The 21,529-nt window shown below is 37.5% G+C and overlaps 1 protein-coding gene across 2 annotated transcripts in view; it reads left to right on the plus strand.

Annotated features, from left to right (window-relative positions):
* grik2 (glutamate ionotropic receptor kainate type subunit 2) overlaps positions 1-21,529 on the plus strand; it is a 460,468-nt gene that overhangs the window by 380,932 nt on the left and 58,007 nt on the right. For both annotated transcript variants that reach the window (XM_023330613.1, XM_023330615.1), the window contains exon 15: positions 9,061-9,286. In XM_023330613.1, the coding sequence (XP_023186381.1) occupies positions 9,061-9,286 (226 nt within the window). The remainder of the gene's footprint in view (positions 1-9,060; positions 9,287-21,529) is intronic.

A 21,529-nucleotide genomic window follows, 5' to 3' on the forward strand; every position in this document is an offset into this window, starting at 1 on the left:
CCTCAGCTCCCCTCCTTTTGCACATTTGAGTTTGTCTTTGTTTTTGCACTTCAACAACTCCATATGCACTCATACACCACATCCAAGCATTTGCATTACACCACTGATACTGACATCCTCAATCCATTGTTGTTTGTGTTAATAAACATTCCTTTTTATGCACTTTAATCCCTGCATGGTCTCCCGTTATTGTTATGACCTTGAGCCAGTCGTAACAATTGGGGGCTCGTTCAAACGGTTTTGTGAGTTCTGTTTGGTTCGGTAAGTTTGACTTTTTGTCTTACCTTTGGTCTGATTTACGTTGTTTGAGCGCTTGTTTCGCGTTGGATTTCTGGCTCGTTAGCGTTACGCTGAGATGCCATTTCTGTGCGTTTAATTGGTGACTGGGGAATCCCGTTACGTAATTGTCCTTATTTGGACTTGTGAGCTCTTGGGGGATATGCAGGTGGTTTGGATGACTTGCTGTGTATTTTGTGATTTTGGAGCGGGATGCTTGTTCCATAGCTTTGATTTTAACGATATACGTAGGTGAGTGTCAAGTTTTTAATGTGCACTAGTAAAGCGTTTTTGAGCAGGTGTCCCCTTGCAGGTTTTAGCGGCGTTTCCCAACAGGGGTTTCACCGCATTATTTTCTAGTGTGGAGGTACGGCGGGTAGAGCTTCCCTATCCCCTTTCCCTTCATCGGCTCGGGAGCATTCCATGGTTTCGAGGGGGTGACAGCCTGCTAGCCACCTTTATCGTACCACTGGTTTTTAAATGCATAACAACCCATCGCTACGCCTCCCGAAGACTAGGGATGAGTTTGTAAGCTTCTTCGCTGGCAGTTAGCGGGGACACACTGTGGGTGGTCATTTTGAGTTTTTATTGTGCATTAAATTGTCACTTGTCCGTCGTTATAAACTATGGATCAGGTTGAGGCTTTTAATGGTTAAATGTTTTGTAGATGTGTTAAGAGCAGTTATAATGATGGCAGAGCAGTTATGATCTTGCCTCCAGTGTCACGTGGAAATGTGATCGGCACTTTTAGAAATTTACAATTTGTTTGAGGTTGGTGTGTTAAAGCCTTGTCTAAACTCGTCTCCATTTTTAATGGCGACTGTCACTGGTTTGTCCGGTGAGCAGCAAACAGACTTGTTCTTGTTTCAAGTTCAGTGGAAGGAAAAAGTGTGCTTTGAGCCTGGTTGAAATGACCGTTCTGGTGGAGGAGTTGGCCCACATTTTGTTTGAATCCCTTAAGAGTGTGGTAGTGGACCATGCTGGGGTTGTTGTGGGTGTGGCTCCATGTTTTGTTTATTTGATGAGGAGAATCCTGAACACTTGGTTAAACGGTGATGTGACCTTTTGGTGTTGTGGAGATATTGGCTCACTTTTGGTTTGACACTCTTTTGGTGTTGCTGGCTGTGAGACAGCAGTAACTTTGATTATGGTACTGCACCATGCTAAGAGTGATCATGTTGTGGGTATCGATCTCCATATTGTCGGTCTCGTTTGCTTACCTGACTTGTGTAGCAATGTTTTGTGGTAGTGGACCACTTGTTGCTGTGACCTTTTGTGTGGGGTAACACCAGTTCAGATCTGGTTGGATTGCTGGTTATTGCTTTGTGGAGTGGTAACTGGGTGAATCCATGTTGATTTGGCTGTGAACCTGTGGTAGGTCACTTGTGTGTCAGGTCTGTGTTCATAAGTGGTTTTCTCTTCTTGGTATCTTGAGGGTATTGAAGCAGTAAGGACATGTCCTGTTTCAGCTGCTGTACCACTCTTTGCCAGTCTTCCTAACCAGTGACCAGACATGATGGGCACAGCAACTTATGGCTGTGGGACGTGGCGGCTGACGATGTGACGGCTGTCATCCTGAACGCTAAATTTTGGTAACGTCCTACCAGCCCAAACATTTTTAAATTCATGTTTGTTTTGAGTTTTTAAAGGTTCCCCTTTGGGGCCCTTTTCTTAAGGGTGGGGGTGTTACGGCCCTGGGCCTTAATGGGTGGGTTGCAGGTGTCTTGTTGTCTGTCTTTGTGCTCCTCCCCTTTACAGGTGCTGCTGATTTTATTCATTTGGAGCACAGAGCATTTAAACCTGGCTGTCTCCACCTTCTGGGTCGCCTTCAGCGTCCACTCTGCCTTGATGCTTGTGGTGTTTTGTTGCCAGGCCTCAGCTCCCCTCCTTTTGCACATTTGAGTTTGTCTTTGTTTTTGCACTTCAACAATTCCATATGCACTCATACACCACATCCAAGCATTTGCATTACACCACTGATACTGACATCCTCAATCCATTGTTGTTTGTGTTAATAAACATTCCTTTTTATGCACTTTAATCCCTGCATGGTCTCCCGTTATTGTTATGACCTTGAGCCAGTCGTAACAACATAACAGATGCAGTTAATTTTGAAACTGATACTCAAACAGCAGGTCCTGCCACATATATCATGGTGCCTGTCCCAGAAACTACGACTGAAAATGTTCCTATTTGGCTAAACTGTAATATTTACAGAAATTTTGTTAATGTGCACTCTTTATTATAAACAGAATAAAGACAGACAACTTCTTTATGAAGTATAAAAAATTACTAACAGAAATACATTGGTTTCTAGTTAAAATATTTCACTCAAACAAAGCCAATAATGGTCAACTAAACTACTACTACTAAACCACTTTTGAGGAATTTTGAATGAGATCAAATTAGCTCAAAAGTCTGGAGTGGGACATATGATGTACTTTACAGGCACATAGTGCGTTTTTATAGCAAAATCAAGTTACTTTACGTGCTTAAAAAAAGCTGTCAAAAATAGCTTAAAATTTTTACCTCGCAAACTGAAGCTTTAAATTGGTCATTTAAAGCTTGAGATGCTACTACTCTTTCAGTTCCATGTCTACACATTCTGCTTTGTTTACACTTCTCGTTGTAAATACCTGATTATATAGTGACTTTCTTAGTATTAGCATTAAGTCAAGTTAAGTTCATTGGCATAGCAAATTTAAGCAACTCAGTAATTCAAAGTGCTTTATAAAATAAAAACATCATAAAGACATCAATTATGAAATAACCAATGAACAATACATTTTGTAAAATATCAAAACCATTAAGCAAATACACATGAAATATGCTGATCAATGATTCACTTACTAATCAAAGGCAACTCTGAATAGGTGTGTTTAAGCCCTCATTTAAAAAAAAAAAATCTGTGTTTCGGATGTTTTGCAGTTTTATGGGAGGTTGTTCCAGACTTGTGCTGCATAGAATATGTACCTATTGACACACAAAAATCCCTGTTCTTTATGTAAGATTAGAACCAATTGAATACTGAACTGGAGATTAATACCCAGCTCTGCAGTCGTTTCAGTAATATGTCATGGTCAGTAATGTCAACTGCTGCACTAAGGTCCAACACGACTGTGGTTCGTCCAGTCTGTATTTATGTGGATGTCATTGAACACTTTGACTAGGACAATCTCAGTTACAGCAGAGATGCAAGTTGGAAGAGTAGATTTCATTAAGAGTGTCTGCTGTGTTGTGTGTGAAGGAATGTTCTGTAATACTATGTTTTGTATGGGAGCCCGTTTCCGCCATTCTGTTAAAAAAAATATAAATAAATTATCTAAAGTATCTCATACTTTAGATACTTTATCTCAAGATAAAGTATCCCATTATAATGAGTTGCTATCTCAAAATAATTAGATAGTATCTCATTATAATGAGATAATTTTTTTTTTTTTTTTTTACAGAGTGGCGGAAACGGGCTTCCATAGTTTTGCTAAGTGAGTAAACAAATGAAAGAAATGATCACACAGGACATCAATTGCAGAAACCTTGGAAATATTCACACCCTTGCTGATAATCAAATCCAGTCTGTGGCCTCAATAGTGTGTTTTCTGCTTATCAAGTTGAGTCAGACCAAAGTTTTCAAGTACTGTATATCATACAGTTTATTTGGCACTTCTGTCTTCAGGTTTCTCAGCATGAATAATGAAGCACCTAACAGGCAAAAGCTTACTAAAGTAATTGAAAAATGTTCCACATATTTTTGGGTTTTGTACAAAGTTAGTGTCAGAGCTCGTTTATGGTTTTTTACCTTGATTTCCACATATATAACCCTACTTTAAAAGCTACGTTAAAGGCACACGGACTTGGTACAGATGAGGCTTTCACCCAGTATGATAATTTTAGTTACGGTACTAAATAAATGCATGTTTTAATCCATATAAAAAAAATAAATTTAAGACCATTGCTCAAAGATGGCTTTAAAATAGCCTGTAAAGATAGACAATTGACATGCCCAGTTCTGGGCCTGCAGTGCTGGACAAGGGTAGAGACCTAAACAAAGTGAACTTAATATCCTGTTCAAGAAACCAGTCTGAGATGATTCACACTTTATGACATGGGCACGAATCATCTTCTGATGCTGGATGTAGCAAACAAGACAGCAAAACAATAAAAAAAGAAAGAAAAAGGACCACCACCCAGAAAGTCCACCACCAACACCAATATCTGGCCATTTCCTGTCTAATAGAAAATAAATTAAGAAAACTATAATACAAGACGCAATTTACATAAAAATATTGACCCAAATCAAAGAAATTAAATCACAATAAAAAAAAATATAGGTCTCCATCCAAACTTCAATAAATGGCTAAGTAGCAATAGTGTGCATTAAATAATGGTCTGTCGCGGAACTGGAATGAACCACCAAGGCTGCAGCAGAAGATGCCACACACTGAGCGGCACTAGCCTCATGAATTAGTTAATGATGAGCATCCCAAAGATAGCTGAATCACCAACACTAGTCCATGGGCTAGACCATTTTTTTGTCCATTTCAGGTTGGCAAAGTCTATCCTTGTTTTCTGAAAAGATACATGTCTTTAGTTAAAGACATGGGCTATCATTCCAAAATGAAAGCCCTTCCTAAATAGTAGCTGAGCCACAGTTAACAGCTCAGAAAGTGAACAGCTCCTTTGAACAAATTCTGTCTTTTTAGACTGGTGCATGTCCGCTTTAGGCTCATAGTATGGGCATTTGTCAAAGGTCTATAACATAGTATATGGTATCATCTTAAAGCAGATACTCTTAGCTTTCATTTAAGTCAGGTTTTGAGTCTCTCTGACCAACACAGAGGTCACTAGAGCTTGTTAAACCAAAAATAACACACTGGTAAAGTGACTTAATCTTACAGAATTAGGCCCAGGCTTACAGGCTCAGTGAGCTGTTTGCATTCAAGCAGTTTAGCACCACATACAATGAATAAACAATATTTAAACAGTTTAATGCTTAACTATTTTTCCCTGCCCAGACACATCTTGAACCGTTCTTCCAAACCAGATGATTTTCAGTGGGTCAGTGAGTTGCTCTCCAGTAAACAAAGAAAGCCAGTCAGATGAACAAAGAAGCAGTGGTCTAACTTTCTGCTCAGACTGGGGTAGTCGCATGGGGCTATGGCATCTTCTTTCACTGCAGTGGATGGAGAATGACAGTGTTCCTTCGTGGAGAATATAATTCTTTAAGATTTCTTTTCTGCATATAATCAGATAAGCCAGATTCAGACTTATTTTTTGGATGGACTACACTCACTGGTTACACAAACAGAAAATTGAATAGTTACTTTGGTTCCAAGGTTTCTTTGATAATGAAGTCTTTAACTTGGCCAGTAAAAAACGGATTTCATGTGCGTATTTCCCCAATGGAGTGGAATGCTGGAAAGAGACTGGCATGCTTCAGAGTGTTGTTACTTGTTGAGGCTGTTATCACATGTTGGTGTGCATTCTCAGACTGGTAAAAGCAGGCTAGTGTTAACCAGTCTGCTTTGTTCTGTGTTTATTTCAGTGCTTGTTTTGCAGTCGTTGCTGGGTCCAGTGTTGTAAGATTTTGACGAGGAGAATTCGTCAGCCTGTAGCTGCCTAGCATCCAAGCATCAAACCCCGCTTGAGCTGGTGGCCTGTTCAAACTGAGCAGTCTGCAGTAACCAAACTCCCCAGCCACGCCCGTTAACGGCAGCTTCACCTCTTATACTAACTGGAATTGGGCTAAATTGTTTTAGAAGTATGGAAAAATAAACTTCTGAGATTTTGTTTATTTTCTTGGTCAAAGCAACAGATAAAAACCTCTGCTTATTTTTTTGAACACTGCAACCAGCATTTAACACCATGAAGAACTCTTAAAGGTGACAATCTCAGTAATCAAGTTTTCACGACTTCCAGTAAGATTTTTATTGATTTAATTTGCAGAGCTAAGTTTGTACAAAACACAGTAAGAAATCCAGCAAAACAAGAAAAAGTACATAAGTTGCAAAAATCCCCAAATTATCTTACTTAAAATTGAGGCTGAGTGAACTTTTTAAAAATATAATACATTTGCAAGGAGACAGAGAGAGAGGATCAAACCACATGGAAATCCCTTTGCTGGGTTGATCCATTTGTTCTTTGGTTGGAAAACATGGTAAAAAATAGATTTTTCCCCAATGGGCAGATGTAGCCACAAAAATGTAATTGGAAAATTCCTCCACTTGTTCTTAACAAAACCTGTGAAAGTTCTTGAATCCAACAAAAAGAAAAACCCAACGTGAAGCAGCAGTCTTAAGAGTAAATCCAAATTCTGAAACCTCTACCTTTGGCTTGTTGCTTGGCCTCATCAGGGATCCAGTGACAGGTTGGTGAGAGACCGTCTTCACTCCTGATGTGAACATGAAGACTGTCCCCGAGGCAGAACCCTGAATGTTACCGAGCGCTTCCGCTTTATACTTTTTAGGGGCGATGCATACATGAATTTTTGCATGAACCGATAAAATCATCCCTTTTTTCTGGCAAATTCTCTGGTTTTTGTGTTGAAGCTATTGCAAAAGAGTCTCCCTATAGCCACCTCTGTCCAAAACAACTTTCCCTTTTCTTTCGCCACAGCTGAGTCATCTTTTGTGTCTCATCTTACCGATGAGAACATTTTATACATTTGCAATCAAAACTTCTCTTAAATGACTGTACTTCACATCACTTCCCAATTGTTGATATCATTATTGAATATTAAGACATTATTTGTTAAGACATTATTATTTCGTTCTCCAGAGTTATCAAAAATAATCTGACTGCTTACAATTATAACTTGTCAATTATATAACCCATACAGTTTATAGTAATTTTTCATCATTATAACTTTTCCATCTTTACAACTTCTTGTGATTAGTGTGGAGAATTATCCGTTCTCCAGGCTAAGTTCTTGATTTATGAGGTTGAAGAAAAGTCAATGAGTTGAATTTATGAATTCCATTTGTTAATACTAAAATACAGCTGGTCCATTTCTCATGCTACCTTTGGATGCAGGTCTCAAACTCCAGTCCTCAAGGGCCGCAGTCCTGCAGTTTTTAGATGAGCCTCAGGTACAAAACACTGGAATGAAATGACTTAATGACCCCCTCCTTGTGCAGATCAGTTCTACAGAACCTTAATGACCTAATTATTCTGATCAGGTGGTGCAGCAGAGGCACATCTAAAAGTTGCAGGACAGCAGCCCTCCAAGACTGGAGTTTGACACCCTGCTTTAGGAACTAGCAGGATAAAATGGCATAAAGCAAAAGTTTGTAATTCTATTTGTTAGCCTCTGGCTAAGCTATGCCTAAAGAGGACGTTCCCTAGTGTGTCATTTCCTTTAATCTTAGCTTTGAGGGTGTTACTTAACATGTCATTGCCTTTAGCTTTAGCATTACAACTAGCTACAAGAGAAAGAGAAAAACACATCATTATTTATTCCCAACGTTAGACATAGAAAGAAGAAGATTAAAGCATTTTTCATAAGACAAAACAGCTTAGCATCTTCATGGTTTGTACTAAAGTCTTATCCTGTTTTTTTTTATCTTTCCTTGTATTACTAGTTTGGGTTGACTTCTAAAAGTCAAACCAAAAACTGGTTCTACAAACTGCCTTCTGTGTAAAAGGACCTAGAGACAACTGTCCCTGTTAATCTAGCAGTTTTATGTCTCTTCATTGCAAACAAATTTAGATGACTAACAATATGCTGCCTCTACTTCTGTAAACTTCACTCTCACTGTTAAGCCTGAATTTAGTTACCAACTAAAATCATAAAACCCTTAAGTTATACCAAACTCATCAAATCTGGCCTTTTTTTCTCATATATTTATTTCTTATACTTGTCCCCACTTTGAGGTTGCATCATCCTAATATCAAAACTCTCCATATCCTTACAATACACTTGTATTTGAGTGTCTTATAAGGAAGGTTATAAAGGTATAATCTTTATTCCTTTCTTAAAGACATTTAAGAAAGGAATAATCCAGGGGAGCCCAAAGTGGGTCCTGGAGGCCCGGCATCTTGAATGTTTTAGTCTCTCCCTGGTTTAACGCACCTGGATCAAATGATGGCTCATTAAAGGCCTAAGAAGAACATTGACATGCTGAAAAGGTTGTTGGTGCCACCAGCTAGAGAACTAAAACATGCAGGGTGCCGGCCCTCCAGGACTCACTTTGGGCTCCCCTGGAATAATCTCAATGAATGTTAAAATGATTACTTTCTACAATAATCTGTAAAGAAGAAAACTTTCTGATTATTCATAGAGTAGGATGAGTAAATATTCTTTAATTTTAATACATGAGGACAATATTTTAACACAGCTGCACCTGAAGTTCCCCTTTTAGTGATTTTACAATCTCCTACTTATTTTCATTCAAGATTTTCACACAAGAAAGCAGCTGAATACTTACTCATTGACTACACTGAGATATTATCTTACTGTTAGTTATTTTAATAAAGGGGAGGGACCTGTTGAATCTCAGGTATTTTGACACACACTCATCTCCTTCAGATTATATTCCTCTTTTAAGCAAACTTAAGTAGATAGAAAGCATGTAGAGCTCTGGACTCTATAATAACATTATTTCCAAGCAAATTATATGGTTTTCTAAAGACAATCTGAATGCCCCTTAATGCAAAGGGTTCTGTAGGACTGATGTAGCCAGATTGAGTTTAGGATTGAAGTAGAATATGTAAAAGTTTTTTGTTTTTTTTCCTTTGGTCAATAAGACCATTAACATTCTTTCTTGCACATCATGTGTCTCCTTACAGAAAACAAAGATCTCTACATACGATAAGATGTGGGAGTTTATGAGCAGTCGGAGGCACTCAGTAATGGTGAAGAATATTGAGGAAGGGATTCATCGTGTACTCACTTCTGACTACGCATTTCTCATGGAGTCTACAACTATCGAGTTTGTAACCCAGCGCAACTGCAACCTCACACAGATTGGAGGCCTTATTGACTCCAAAGCTTATGGGGTTGGAACACCAATGGGTATGTATATCAAAAGTACACTGCATGTCTTGGTGAGGTAAAATGTAGGCTCTTGTTTTTTTCTTGTTACTTGTTTAAATAATTTACTGGATATACACCACATTACTATCAAAGCACTGTCATTCCTCTGGGAGATATTAGAAAAAGTAAAATAAACATGAGAGAATTTTCATCTTCTTGGAATTAACATACCCACAAATTTAGTGACGTTATTTGACCACAACTATTGAGAATTAAATCAGATATACAGAGGTTAAATGTGCCCCCTTTTGCTGTCCTTTAGTTCCAGAATTCTGTCCATCAAATGAAAATCCTCCCATGTTTATTATTGATAGGTTTATTTTATGTCCTAACCTGCAAAGAATCAACCAGAGACAGTGATTACTTTTCTGCAGAAGAGGAACATTGAAAACAGACGTGAAAAATCACTGTCAAACACTGTCTGGAATCAACTCTGCCAGATCTTTCTTTGCATTACTCTTTATTGTATAGAAAAAGGAGGTTGGGCTTCTTCACACAGTCACACAGAAAATTGACCAACGATCTTTATGTTCTGGAACCTTCTGTGGACATGCCCTTACAAGGGCATGTGGCTGACCACAACTAATCAGTTTCACATGGAGCTAATAACACATGAATGTTTTAACGTTTTTAGCTTCCAGGCAAACATCCTAAACAAAGTTAATAATGTACTACAAAAGATTAATAAAGTACTACAAAAGAGAGATGTTAAGTAAACATAAAACAGAATAATAATATGAGAATAATAATATAAAAAGAATAATATGAAAACATAACTCGTCTAACAATTATACTTTTTCTAATGTCTTCCAGTAGAAGAACCCCAGAAATAATTTGGGATGGATTAATATCTTGGTTTTTATAGAAGGGGGGAAAAACAGAGTTAGGTGCAAAATTCAGAGTGAGCCTTCTCTGCATTTAAGAATATTACCTTGCAGTCCATCTTAGACCACTAGCCTGTCTGTGTTCACCAATCTACTCAGCAGGATGGAAAGTTATGGGAGGCACAAGTATGAAAGGCATTCCAATAACAACCATACCTTCAAATAAAAACAATTATAGACACAATTATCCATCTCAGATTGCTCAATGCTAGACGTCCTACTAAAGTCATGGCAGGATACCACTAAACTATGCAAATTAGGTGACACTATTATAAGTGTCACCTAATACACTTATAAGACTTAAGACTCAGAACTAGGACTCAGATTTTGACTCAGATTAAGACTCGGATTTTGTACCCAACAAGAATTATGCAGACTTTATAAGAATGGTATCAAAGTGCTTATTCACCTACTTCTCATTTACTCATAAGGGTATACTGCAAAGCTTTGAGTCTTTGAGAAATAAATATGGTCTGGAGCACAAAGACCTGCAAATTAGACAATGCTATACTCAGAATCTGAGTTTCATGTCAGTATTGGTTTTGAATTTGTAAAAGTGTTTTTGTCAATGCTTGAAAGAAAATCATACACTGAAATAATAACGAGACATTACAATGTTATACAACTATAAACTATTTCCTTTAAACAAGGAAACAAAGCCTGACCCATCAAAAAATAGTCCGAAAATTCTAATTTTTTAGAACTAGGATCTTCATAAAACCTTGAAGCAAAATCAAAAGTATTTTGCCATGTCATTTATTTTTTGATGTACTTTTTGTATCACATTTGATACAGCAGGCTTTTCTTAGAACTTTTGGCTCACAACAATGTGAGTTTTAGATGCAAAAACAAATGTTGCCTTTAACATTTAGAAAATATGGAACACTCTACGAAGTTCTTCTCTTAGTTTTTTTTTTCCACCAACAACATTTTACAGCCATTTATTTCACATCGTGGTAGGAACCAAAAGAGTTTCTGTCCTTGTTCAGGCAACGCTGTACCTTATACTTTTTACATTAGATGTGTGCAAAGTGATTTCCAGAACAGTGCTTGCATCTCTGTTGGGCTTCCCATGTTGGAAAATGATCAATGCCATTCTTTCTCACATCAAGAGGCACACTGCAGCTTGGTGTTCTACAGGGTGCCGTTGAAGTCGCTTCAGGGGAGGAAAGTGGTCTACCATAGTTGATTTTGACCTTTCCTGCACTTGTAGAAAAAGTGCCAACTAAAGCATTTTAGGTTGTAGCTTCAGCTAATCTCTTCTGTTGAGGTTTCAAGCATTGACGATGGTTACTGTAACAGTGTGCCACTAGATGTACATGCAACATCTTCGGGATCTAAAGCCGAACTTCAAAAATGCTGATATTATATCAAGAAGAGCAACACCACCCATTAACTCTTGTGCTTCATCAATGGCCATGTCATGAGTTTTGGAGTGGATGGAAAACTGCTTCATGAGGAATGGAAATGAATTGAAGAGTGGAAGAGGGTGAATGGACTTCAGAGTGAACCAGGACAACAACCTAATTGTGATCTAGTATGACAGGCAGTGGACCTATTTCTTCATTTGTTAGCATTGAACCAGTGGAAAATGTTCTGCAATTCCCTGGAGCATTTCATCAGTGACAAAGTGACTGATGATATGTATGGAGTGATGTGACAGCTGTTCTTTGAGCCTTCCTCAACCCTGGCAATGACATCAACATATGGAACTTGACAGTGTTTTCTCCATTTGTATTATTTGCTTTTCACATTAGTCTTCACTGATTCATTTCTGACTGTGTCCAGGGTAGTTGTTTGGACCTGGGTTACACTTTGATCATCATAGTCTTCATCATAGTTGGTATGTGAATATCTTTTATCATGCATGGCCGGGGGAGTCCAGTCCTCATCATAATCCGCATCATCTTCTCCTTACTGCCCTATATAGCTTGAATTGTCACACATTATCATGTTGATGACTATTCAAAGTATTTTCTTTCTCTCTCTCTTCTTCCTGTACTCTTTTTTATCTAAAATATATATAAATAACTAGCCGATACACAATGAAGGTTATTGTTTTAGAATTACTACTATTATGAAAAAGAAATTTAATTTTGAAATTAATTGTGACATTTAATTCTAATTATTGAGTAAACAAAAGCTTGTGGCTGAATTGTGGCTGGTATGAAATGATTACTTTATAAAAATATTACATTACTGTTCAGTGATAAAGCACCTTAAATACCTGCAGTATCAAATATGATACACACATTTTAACACGATTTAAATGTAATATAACAAAAAACATTTTTAAGTAATTGTGCATTATTTCAAAACATAAAACATTACTTTAAAAAAGTTAATAACAATGTATATATTATTTTTACTGTAAGTTGTCTAAAATTGGCAAAGACATTCCTGGGAAACGAGTATGACCGATTTCATGTGAGATGACATTTTGAAAAGAGAACAAAACGTTTTCTCTGCCTGCAGTGCAAATGTATACAATAGGTTTTTTGGGTACTCATTGATCATGGTATAAAAAATAAAAACCACATAAACTTATGCATTATTTAGGATACAAATGGCAATATAGGGTTAGAAGAAGTGGGAAAAGTGAAAATACCTAAGGAAAATTGGAAAAAAAGGTTAGGGGTTGGGGTTAATACACAAATACATTGGATGTCTACTGGGACAAACTCATGGTGAGAATTTGGATAGAAGAATGTGGTAAGATTTTTTATGACACCAGCTCAAAAACAATGAGAGGCTTGTTGGAGACTCAGGTACTGCTAAAGCCAATCACTGCCATATTTTTTGAACGTCATAAACATTAACATATTTGGCTCAAACATTCCCTCAAAGTGGGAGATCATACACTCACCAACCACTTTATTAGGTAGACCTTGCTAGTACTGGCAAGGTGTACCTAATAAAGCCTTAAGAATCCTTCATGGAATAGATCCAACAAAGTACTAGAAACATTCCTCACAGTCTGGTCCATAATGACATGATAGCATCACACAGTTGCTGCAGATCTGTCGGCTCTCGTTCCACCACATCCCAAATGTTCTCTACTGGATTGAGATCTGGTGACTGTGGAGGTCATTTGAGTTCAGAAGCTGTTTGAGCCAAAGTCATCAATATACAGTGAGGAAAATAAGTATTTGAACAACCTGCGACTTTGCAAGTTCTCCCACTTAGACATCATGGAGGGGTCTGAAATTTTCATCTCAGGTGCATGTCCACTGTGACAGATATAATCTAAAAAAAATGTTTTTAATAATTATTAATTCAAGTACAGTTAACTCATTGTTGTATCCCAGAAACCAGTCTGAGATGTTTTATGACGGTGCAATGTCCTGCTGGAAGTATCCATCAGAAGATGGGCACACTGTCATCATAAAATGATGGACATGGTCAGCAACAATACTCAGGTAGGCTGTAGTGTTGACATGATGCTCAATGGGTACTAATGGACCCAAAGTGTGAAAGGAAAATATCCCCCACATCATTGCACCACCACCAGCCTGAACTGTTGATACAAGGCAGGATGGATCCATGCTTTCATGATGTGGTCTTCTGCTGCTGTAGCCCATCCGCCTCAAGGTTTGACATGTTGTGCATTCAGAGATGCTCTTCTGCATACCTCAGTTGTAATGAGTGGTTATTTGAGTTACTGTTGCCGGTGTTCAGCTCAAACCAGTCTGGCCATTCTCCTCTGACCTCTGGCATCAACAAGAGATTTGCACCCACAGAACTGCTGCTCACTGGATTTTTTTTCTGACCATTCTCTGTAAACCCCAGAGAAGGTTGTGCGTGAAAATCCCAGTAGATCAGAAGTTTCTGAACTACTCAGACCAACCATGCCATGTCATCTTTCTTCCTCGTTCTGATGCTCAGTTTGAACTGCAGCAGATCATCTTGGTCATGTCTACATGCCCAAATGCATTGAGTTGCTGATTGGTTGATTCAACATTTTCATTAATGAGCAGTTGGGCAGGTGTACCTAATAGAGTGGCCAGTGTTAAGGAGAAAAGTTATTATGTTAGCTTAAATTTTGGAAAAAGCATGGCTCTCCTTTTCCTCCTGTTAGCCGGGTCGCGAGCGGATGTCATCACGGCTGCAAAAGTACGGCGAAACAGAATGACGTCACAGATCACAGAGTTTAATTCATACAGAGCAATCGACAACAAAGCTGCAGAGATACAGAGATATGCATTTTCTCATGAAAATAAAAACACACAAGGGAAGACAAACGAACACAGAGACAGACAAAGGCGCCCACGTGGAGAAAAGATGAAAAAAACTCTCAACTCTCCGGTGCTGACCTGAAACTATAAACCAAAAGGGTGTTTCCCTATTTAATATATGCAAAGAAGGCGTTCTGCTCTTCGACCAATTAGAACTCCCTCAGGCCCCCAAAGAAAGTTGGGACTTCCTGATTTATAGCAAAGGTGTCTGTTTTTTATCTAAGCAAAGGGCGGACTACCCCGTGGTCATCTCTGCCTGATACGGAAGATCCCTGGCGCCAAGAAGTCTCTTCTGCTCTATCGGAATTGTAAATTTTATTGCTGTGTCTGTCAAAAGGGGGAGGAAAAAAGGGCCCTGCCTGCCTGTCTGCCATTCCCAGTTCCCACATGCTCAACAGAAAACCGTTCCAAATAAAAGTGTTGGCTATACCTTTACACGTGTCGTATATTAGCTGTATTAAGCACCAACAAATAATCATTTTCCTTTACAATCCCCCTTTTGAGGTCTTAATCAAAAGACCTCAATAAAAATTGAGTAAGCCTTCTAATACAGAACCAAAACTATGTATTAAAAACGAAAAAAAAAACAAAAAATAAAAAGACAAAAGAGTGACGTACCCTAATTACATACAATCCCCCTTTGAAACAAAACCCAAGGTGTAGAAAGACTTATCCTTAAAAGTGTAAAATCATAAAACAAAATTATCACAATACAACCAAAACACAAAGTATAAAACGAAAAAAACAAAACAGGGACATACATAGAAAAATTAGTAAGAAATGCTCTGCAACTTCAAAGACAACATTCATCACAAAATTACAAACCGTCGAAACAAGAAACACACAAAATTACAATCTGCTGCACGTCTTTTCTGTTTTTTTTTTTTTTTTTTTTTAAATGTCCATCGACAGTCTCTCAAAAAATATGAAGTCTTCGTCAGGAATTGTTCAAAAAATGCGCGCAAAAAACAAAACGACAGTCCTTTTCAGAGTTCACAACGAACGAAAAAACACGCAATAAAAATTAATGTCGATCCTCTTGCAGCCTGAACTCCTCGGTTGGAAACCTCAAGTTTCCACCTTAGCGTCCGTTGCTCACTGAAAATTGGATTATTATGCCAATATAACCGTGAGTTTCAAAAAGAAAGTGAAATCTCCTCGTGAGGAAATTAGATCTTAGGAAACGACCTGTCACAGGTTAATAAAACAGACATTTTGTTGCAACATGAATTTCATTAGCATCAGAAACACAATTACAACATTCTTTAATGTCACCTTCATTACCGTCAGCATAATCAAACGATGGTTTCACCTAAAAATAAATTTGTCTTGTTATTTTCTATCCGGGGAAATTATTTTAATCCTTTTTATCAAAGAACGCAGATTTTGAATGAGATCACATCCACAGGGCACCAGGAAAACGGCTGCAAACTGAAACGACAAACAGAGATCAGATTTTCCAAAAGCATCATTCATTTTGTGTATTCAACACAAACATCTTCAAGTCACCCCGTGTCAGAGTGAATCCTCCACCGCTCGTGACTCTGTGGCTGCTATCGTCGAAAAAGTGTGAAACCGCTCCTCCAAACAGCCGCACTCCTCCTTTAACAACAGCTTGTGTGACAGAGTCCAGAGACCCACCTGGAGCTCGGAACTCCAGGGCAGTCTGTGTGTAAAACCATGAGCAACACATCACTTGAAACCTTATCTCCTAGTTTGTCCAGTTCTGCTCATCAAATGGTGGATGTGATCCCTTCAATTTACGTTGCTATTATTATATACTATAGCTCCAACCGATGAAAAATACCAAAACCCTGTAATCATTTGCTTCAAAAGACATGTTCCCAAAGTAACGTTTTCCCAGAATGTTAAACAAATGCAGATCTTTTCTTAAAGCAATCTTGTAAAAATAGGATCAAACAAACGAAACAAAACAAACACAAAAACCTAAAAATGTAGTTGTAAAGCTTACATTTACCACCAAAATGAATAACAATGTGAATTAAACAGTCCAGTTTAAATTACTTTCATAGAACAAACTAGATCCTACTGTTTATTTGTCTAAATGATTTTACATGCGTTCCTTAAACAAAATTCAAAAGAGTTAGACCTGGAGAAATTATAATGTAACAAATCCAGACATATTCAAAATATACCAATTTTACCTAGGCTTTTACTTGTCGTCGAATTTAAAGTTTTATTCAAAATCGTTTTAAATGGATGTAAATCAAAACAAAAATCAAGTTTAGAAAAATCATTATACTCCCGCCTGTGTACTTTTACTGATTAGTGATAACTTTAATCAAGAACAGATTCTTCAAAACATTTCTTAAAACATTCATGCTCCATTAAATCAATGCTCTGAAAATGGCTGACACAATAATATTTTTAATTTCTATAATTATTTTCCCAAGTCAATTAACCAAAATATGCTTCATTATCACTATAAATTTATCTATTTTCTCAAAATATGTTAGCCCATTATCAGAACATCTTTTAATGGAGAACAACTCAAATCCATTCAAAATAAGCACATATCAGACATATTCTTCAAAAGTTTTGTTTAAGTAATAAGTGTTTCAGTAATCTAATTAAGTAATATAAAAATAACCCATCACATATTCTCCCTCTGTATGATACATTACTGGCAAATGTATCATCATTACCTAATATGTTAAGTAACGATGTTGATGAAACAGGGTCATTATTTTACTGAGAAATTCTACCCATATTCAATGTTGCCCCCATCCTAACAGGCAAACTCCCAAAACAAACAGAACAATTTATGTTAGCATGCTTTAAACCTTCAAGATTACTATTCTCCCAAAACATGTCATATTACAGTTTTAAAGCTCATTATTCAATTTACTGTTATGATTCTCAAATAATTCATTTTACCAAATTCTCAAAAATTTTCACTAGCGTTTGACAAAGCATGTGTACCAATTAAGACTCTGCGAAGGTTTTGCATAAACGAGCCAGAGAGACGTTGAAGAAAAAAAAAAAATTTAAACACAGTTAACAAAGAAAATCCAAAAATAATAAATTGGGCCCCTACTGAAATCAACATAACAAAAAACAACACAGGTAGTAACAGAACGACGTAAGCACAAACTGACCTAACAAGACATGAGGGGAACTTAGATAACGGCTGATCAGACCATTAACACACTAAGGGGTAATTAAACACAAAATCCTAACAAATACTGGTCAGTATATCACTAAATCTACAAATGAAAAGAAAGTAAACTAAAGATCAAATTTCCCCCTCCCCCTTTCGGAACAAAATAAGAGGAAACTGGTAACTCAAAAATGAATTCGTGATATTTAACAAAATATAGAAGAACTGACACTTAAAGTTAACTAAATGAGTGCACAACAAATAGCCAACTAAAGAGTCAGACTAATGAAAACAAATTTAAAGATAAAAATCTAAACTACTCACTACTCACTATATAAAGTAATATGAAAGGAAACCAGAAAATCATTACCAAGAGTGTCAGCGTGTGGCAGTCGACTCAGTGTTTTGATGCTAAAAACTTATATTTAACATTTTCCACATTATTCCTTACTCACTATGTATTTGCTTGTTTAAACTATCTACTTTAAAGAGAAAATGTTTCACTAAAGCTAGGAAACCAAACTGCATCAAAAATCCTGTCTTATGTGATGAGAAAAGACTCTCTACTCCTTCCTATAATCTATAATGTGAAACAATACCCTAAAATTTAAACAGCCAATCTCTATGTTCCTTAGGAAAAAAGAAAAATTAAATCCTTTTGTATTTTTAAATTTTACAAGTTGTATTTTTAAAGTCACTACACTTATCCGAGCAACCTCTTCTGCCAGAGCACAAAGCAAATCTATAACCCCACCATAAAACCCCTCCCTCACCTCTTGGAGGGGCTGATTTTATGGCAGGAAGAGAGCCGATAGGGATTTCAGGAGGAACTCCTAATTCTTTATTAGGCTTTGGCACTTGAATCATCAGATATGTTTTAGTTCCTTCTACTTTTAAAAAATGAACTTAAAAAAAAACTTTTGTCGTTCCACTACTAAAATTGTAACTTACATGCAGATATTTTGTCAGGAGGTACTTTAAACGATGGGAGAGAAAATGATTTGCCTCACAGCTGCTGGTTCTTTTCTGCTGAGCTGCTGTGAGCAGAGGTTGCTTCGCACTTAAAATTAGTGGTATACAAAGAGGCTTCACATGTTAATTAGTTGAATCTAGTGGGGGTAGAAGTTACAGCACCGCTGTTGCTTGTTCTCCCGTGCTGAACGTCTGTAAGTGGGGGTTGAAACTCCTCCTTGGGCTACATTATTCTCATATCTAAATAAACATACCCGTCGCTTTTTCTTGTTTTGTTCTATGTATTTATTTTTAACAATATTTTATCTATCTTAAAGTTTTGGTCAGTTTTAAAAAGACTGATTGTGAAACTATCTAAAATCGGTTGCATGCTATAGTTTGTAAGCTGAGCAATTCCTCTTAGAGTTAGAGCCTGTTTCCCAAAAATCTTCGTTTTTTCAGTATCCTCCACCCATTTAAAAAGGTCCTATTGTAACTCACTGTATGTTATTCCATTTTCCTACTACCTTCACAGCCTTAGAAGGAATAATTAACATTATATCCACTATTTAGTTCTCAAGTCTATATAAATTTTTATTTAATTTATTTCATTGCTGTACCTAATCAGTTATGTATTTATCTATTTATCCATTCACCATATTTATGTATTTAACTATTAATTTGCCAAGACAGCATTTCTAGAATCCTCTGTGACCTAATTTTCTTGGCTTATTCTTTCTTTCTTTCTTTATTTATTCATTTATTTAATCGTAGAACCCATAATTTAATTTCAATTTGTTCAGATGATTTATTTTATCAAGATTCTATCCTTTAATCACCTTCCAAACTTTACACTGCAGGTCACACTTACTGCTGTTATTGCTTAATTTTAATAATTTAGTCCAATTTAACACAGAGGATGTTTGTAAAAACTGGAAATTTTGCACCATAAAACAACACTAAAAATTTCTCTGTATTTATAAGACATGAAATACCCAGTGATATTTTATCTCCAATCACACACACTTTCACACCAAAATGAATTGCAACACAATACAAAAACACAAAACATGTTACAGAAAACACAAAACACACACATCTGGCCAGGTTTTATAGTCAGTCAGAATTTCATCAGTCCCCAAGTGTCAGTTTGTGGTCATTATTCTATCATATTTTACTGTAATTTATATCAATTTTACTGAAGTTTATATGAAATTTACTGAAGCTTCAGGAATTGTCCAATGTTTTATTAACATATTTTCATGTGTCAATTTAATTAATTTTAAACTCCAATCGTCAGGAACCTTTTAATTCCCCGTGCACGTTTAAAAAAAAATCTCAAAGTTATGTTAAAATCAAACCACAACCAATAATTTTGTTTTCTGGTACCAGTTTTATGTACTTAACTCCTATTTTTATTTATTTATTTATTTATTTTTTAAACTAAACGACCACGTTTTCGCCATCGTTCTACTGTCCCCGTTAAGACGAACCCCGACCATAAAATAGCGTATAGCACGTGTCGCAACTCAGTGTCCATAATAACTTTACAATAAAACGCAGCAAAATCAATGCAAATTAACACAAGCAGCGCTATTTAAACACAGCTTCTCACTCTGCACAGACACACAGCCAGCCCGAACGCACACGGCCACACAGATACACACGCAGATACACACATGCACACATACACACACCCAGAGCTCTGGAGCACACAGCCTCGTGTCGCGGCAACAAGCACAGATCGCGACACACAGAGAAACACAAACACGGTGTCGGACAAACGGAAGAGACAACGGGGAAAAATAAAAATAAAATGCCGGCTTTAAAAATGCATTTCTATTCGTCACCACGGGCGACGCAACCCAGCTCAGTCACTTCGTCTTACTGAATACAAACGATTGGCCTTGCTCAGGCACTTCGTCTCACTGAAGACAGGCGATTCAGCCTTGTTAAGCCAATTGTAAGTCTACTGGAGATGAGTCAGTCTCCGGGCCAATACAAGCCCAAACTACCAAATTGATACACAATTCCCAAATTCTTTTTAAATTTAGAGGTACAAGAATAAACCCTCCGGGTAAAAGAACCAAAAACGAAGAAAAACCCAGCCTTATGACAATAGGGTAAGCAAGCCCTATGTCTGGACCCGCTACGGTCCTCTTGTTTCGTGTATTCATAATCCAATCACTCAACCATCGACTCTTTTATAAACACAATCTCTGTACCTGTGCAGCTCCGTGAACTCCGCGTGGCTGGATACAGCCGCAACAATCTAGCTCGCCTTTTCCAGCACACGGCGGTGCAAACAACAAAAAAATAATCAAAAGTATCTCACCTCACCGAGCCGAACCAGGCCAACGCGTGACAGCTCCACCCGCTCAGAATCCGCAATCGAACGAGCCCCCAAATTGTTAAGGAGAAAAGTTATTATGTTAGCTTAAATTTTGGAAAAAGCATGGCTCTCCTTTTCCTCCTGTTAGCTGGGTCGCGAGCGGATGTCATCACGGCTGCAAAAGTACGGCGAAACAGAATGACGTCACAGATCACAGAGTTTAATTCATACAGAGCAATCGACAACAAAGCTGCAGAGATACAGAGATATGCATTTTCTCATGAAAATAAAAACACACAAGGGAAGACAAACGAACACAGAGACAGACAAAGGCGCCCACGTGGAGAAAAGATGAAAAAAACTCTCAACTCTCCGGTGCTGACCTGAAACTATAAACCAAAAGGGTGTTTCCCTATTTAATATATGCAAAGAAGGCGTTCTGCTCTTTGACCAATTAGAACTCCCTCAGGCCCCCAAAGAAAGTTGGGACTTCCTGATTTATAGCAAAGGTGTCTGTTTTTTATCTAAGCAAAGGGCGGACTACCCCGTGGTCATCTCTGCCTGATACGGAAGATCCCTGGCGCCAAGAAGTCTCTTTTGCTCTATCGGAATTGTAAATTTTATTGCTGTGTCTGTCAAAAGGGGGAGGAAAAAAGGGCCCTGCCTGCCTGTCTGCCATTCCCACATGCTCAACAGAAA

Source organism: Xiphophorus maculatus, chromosome 3 (genome assembly GCF_002775205.1).
Source record: "Xiphophorus maculatus strain JP 163 A chromosome 3, X_maculatus-5.0-male, whole genome shotgun sequence".
Lineage (NCBI taxonomy): Eukaryota > Metazoa > Chordata > Actinopteri > Cyprinodontiformes > Poeciliidae > Xiphophorus > Xiphophorus maculatus.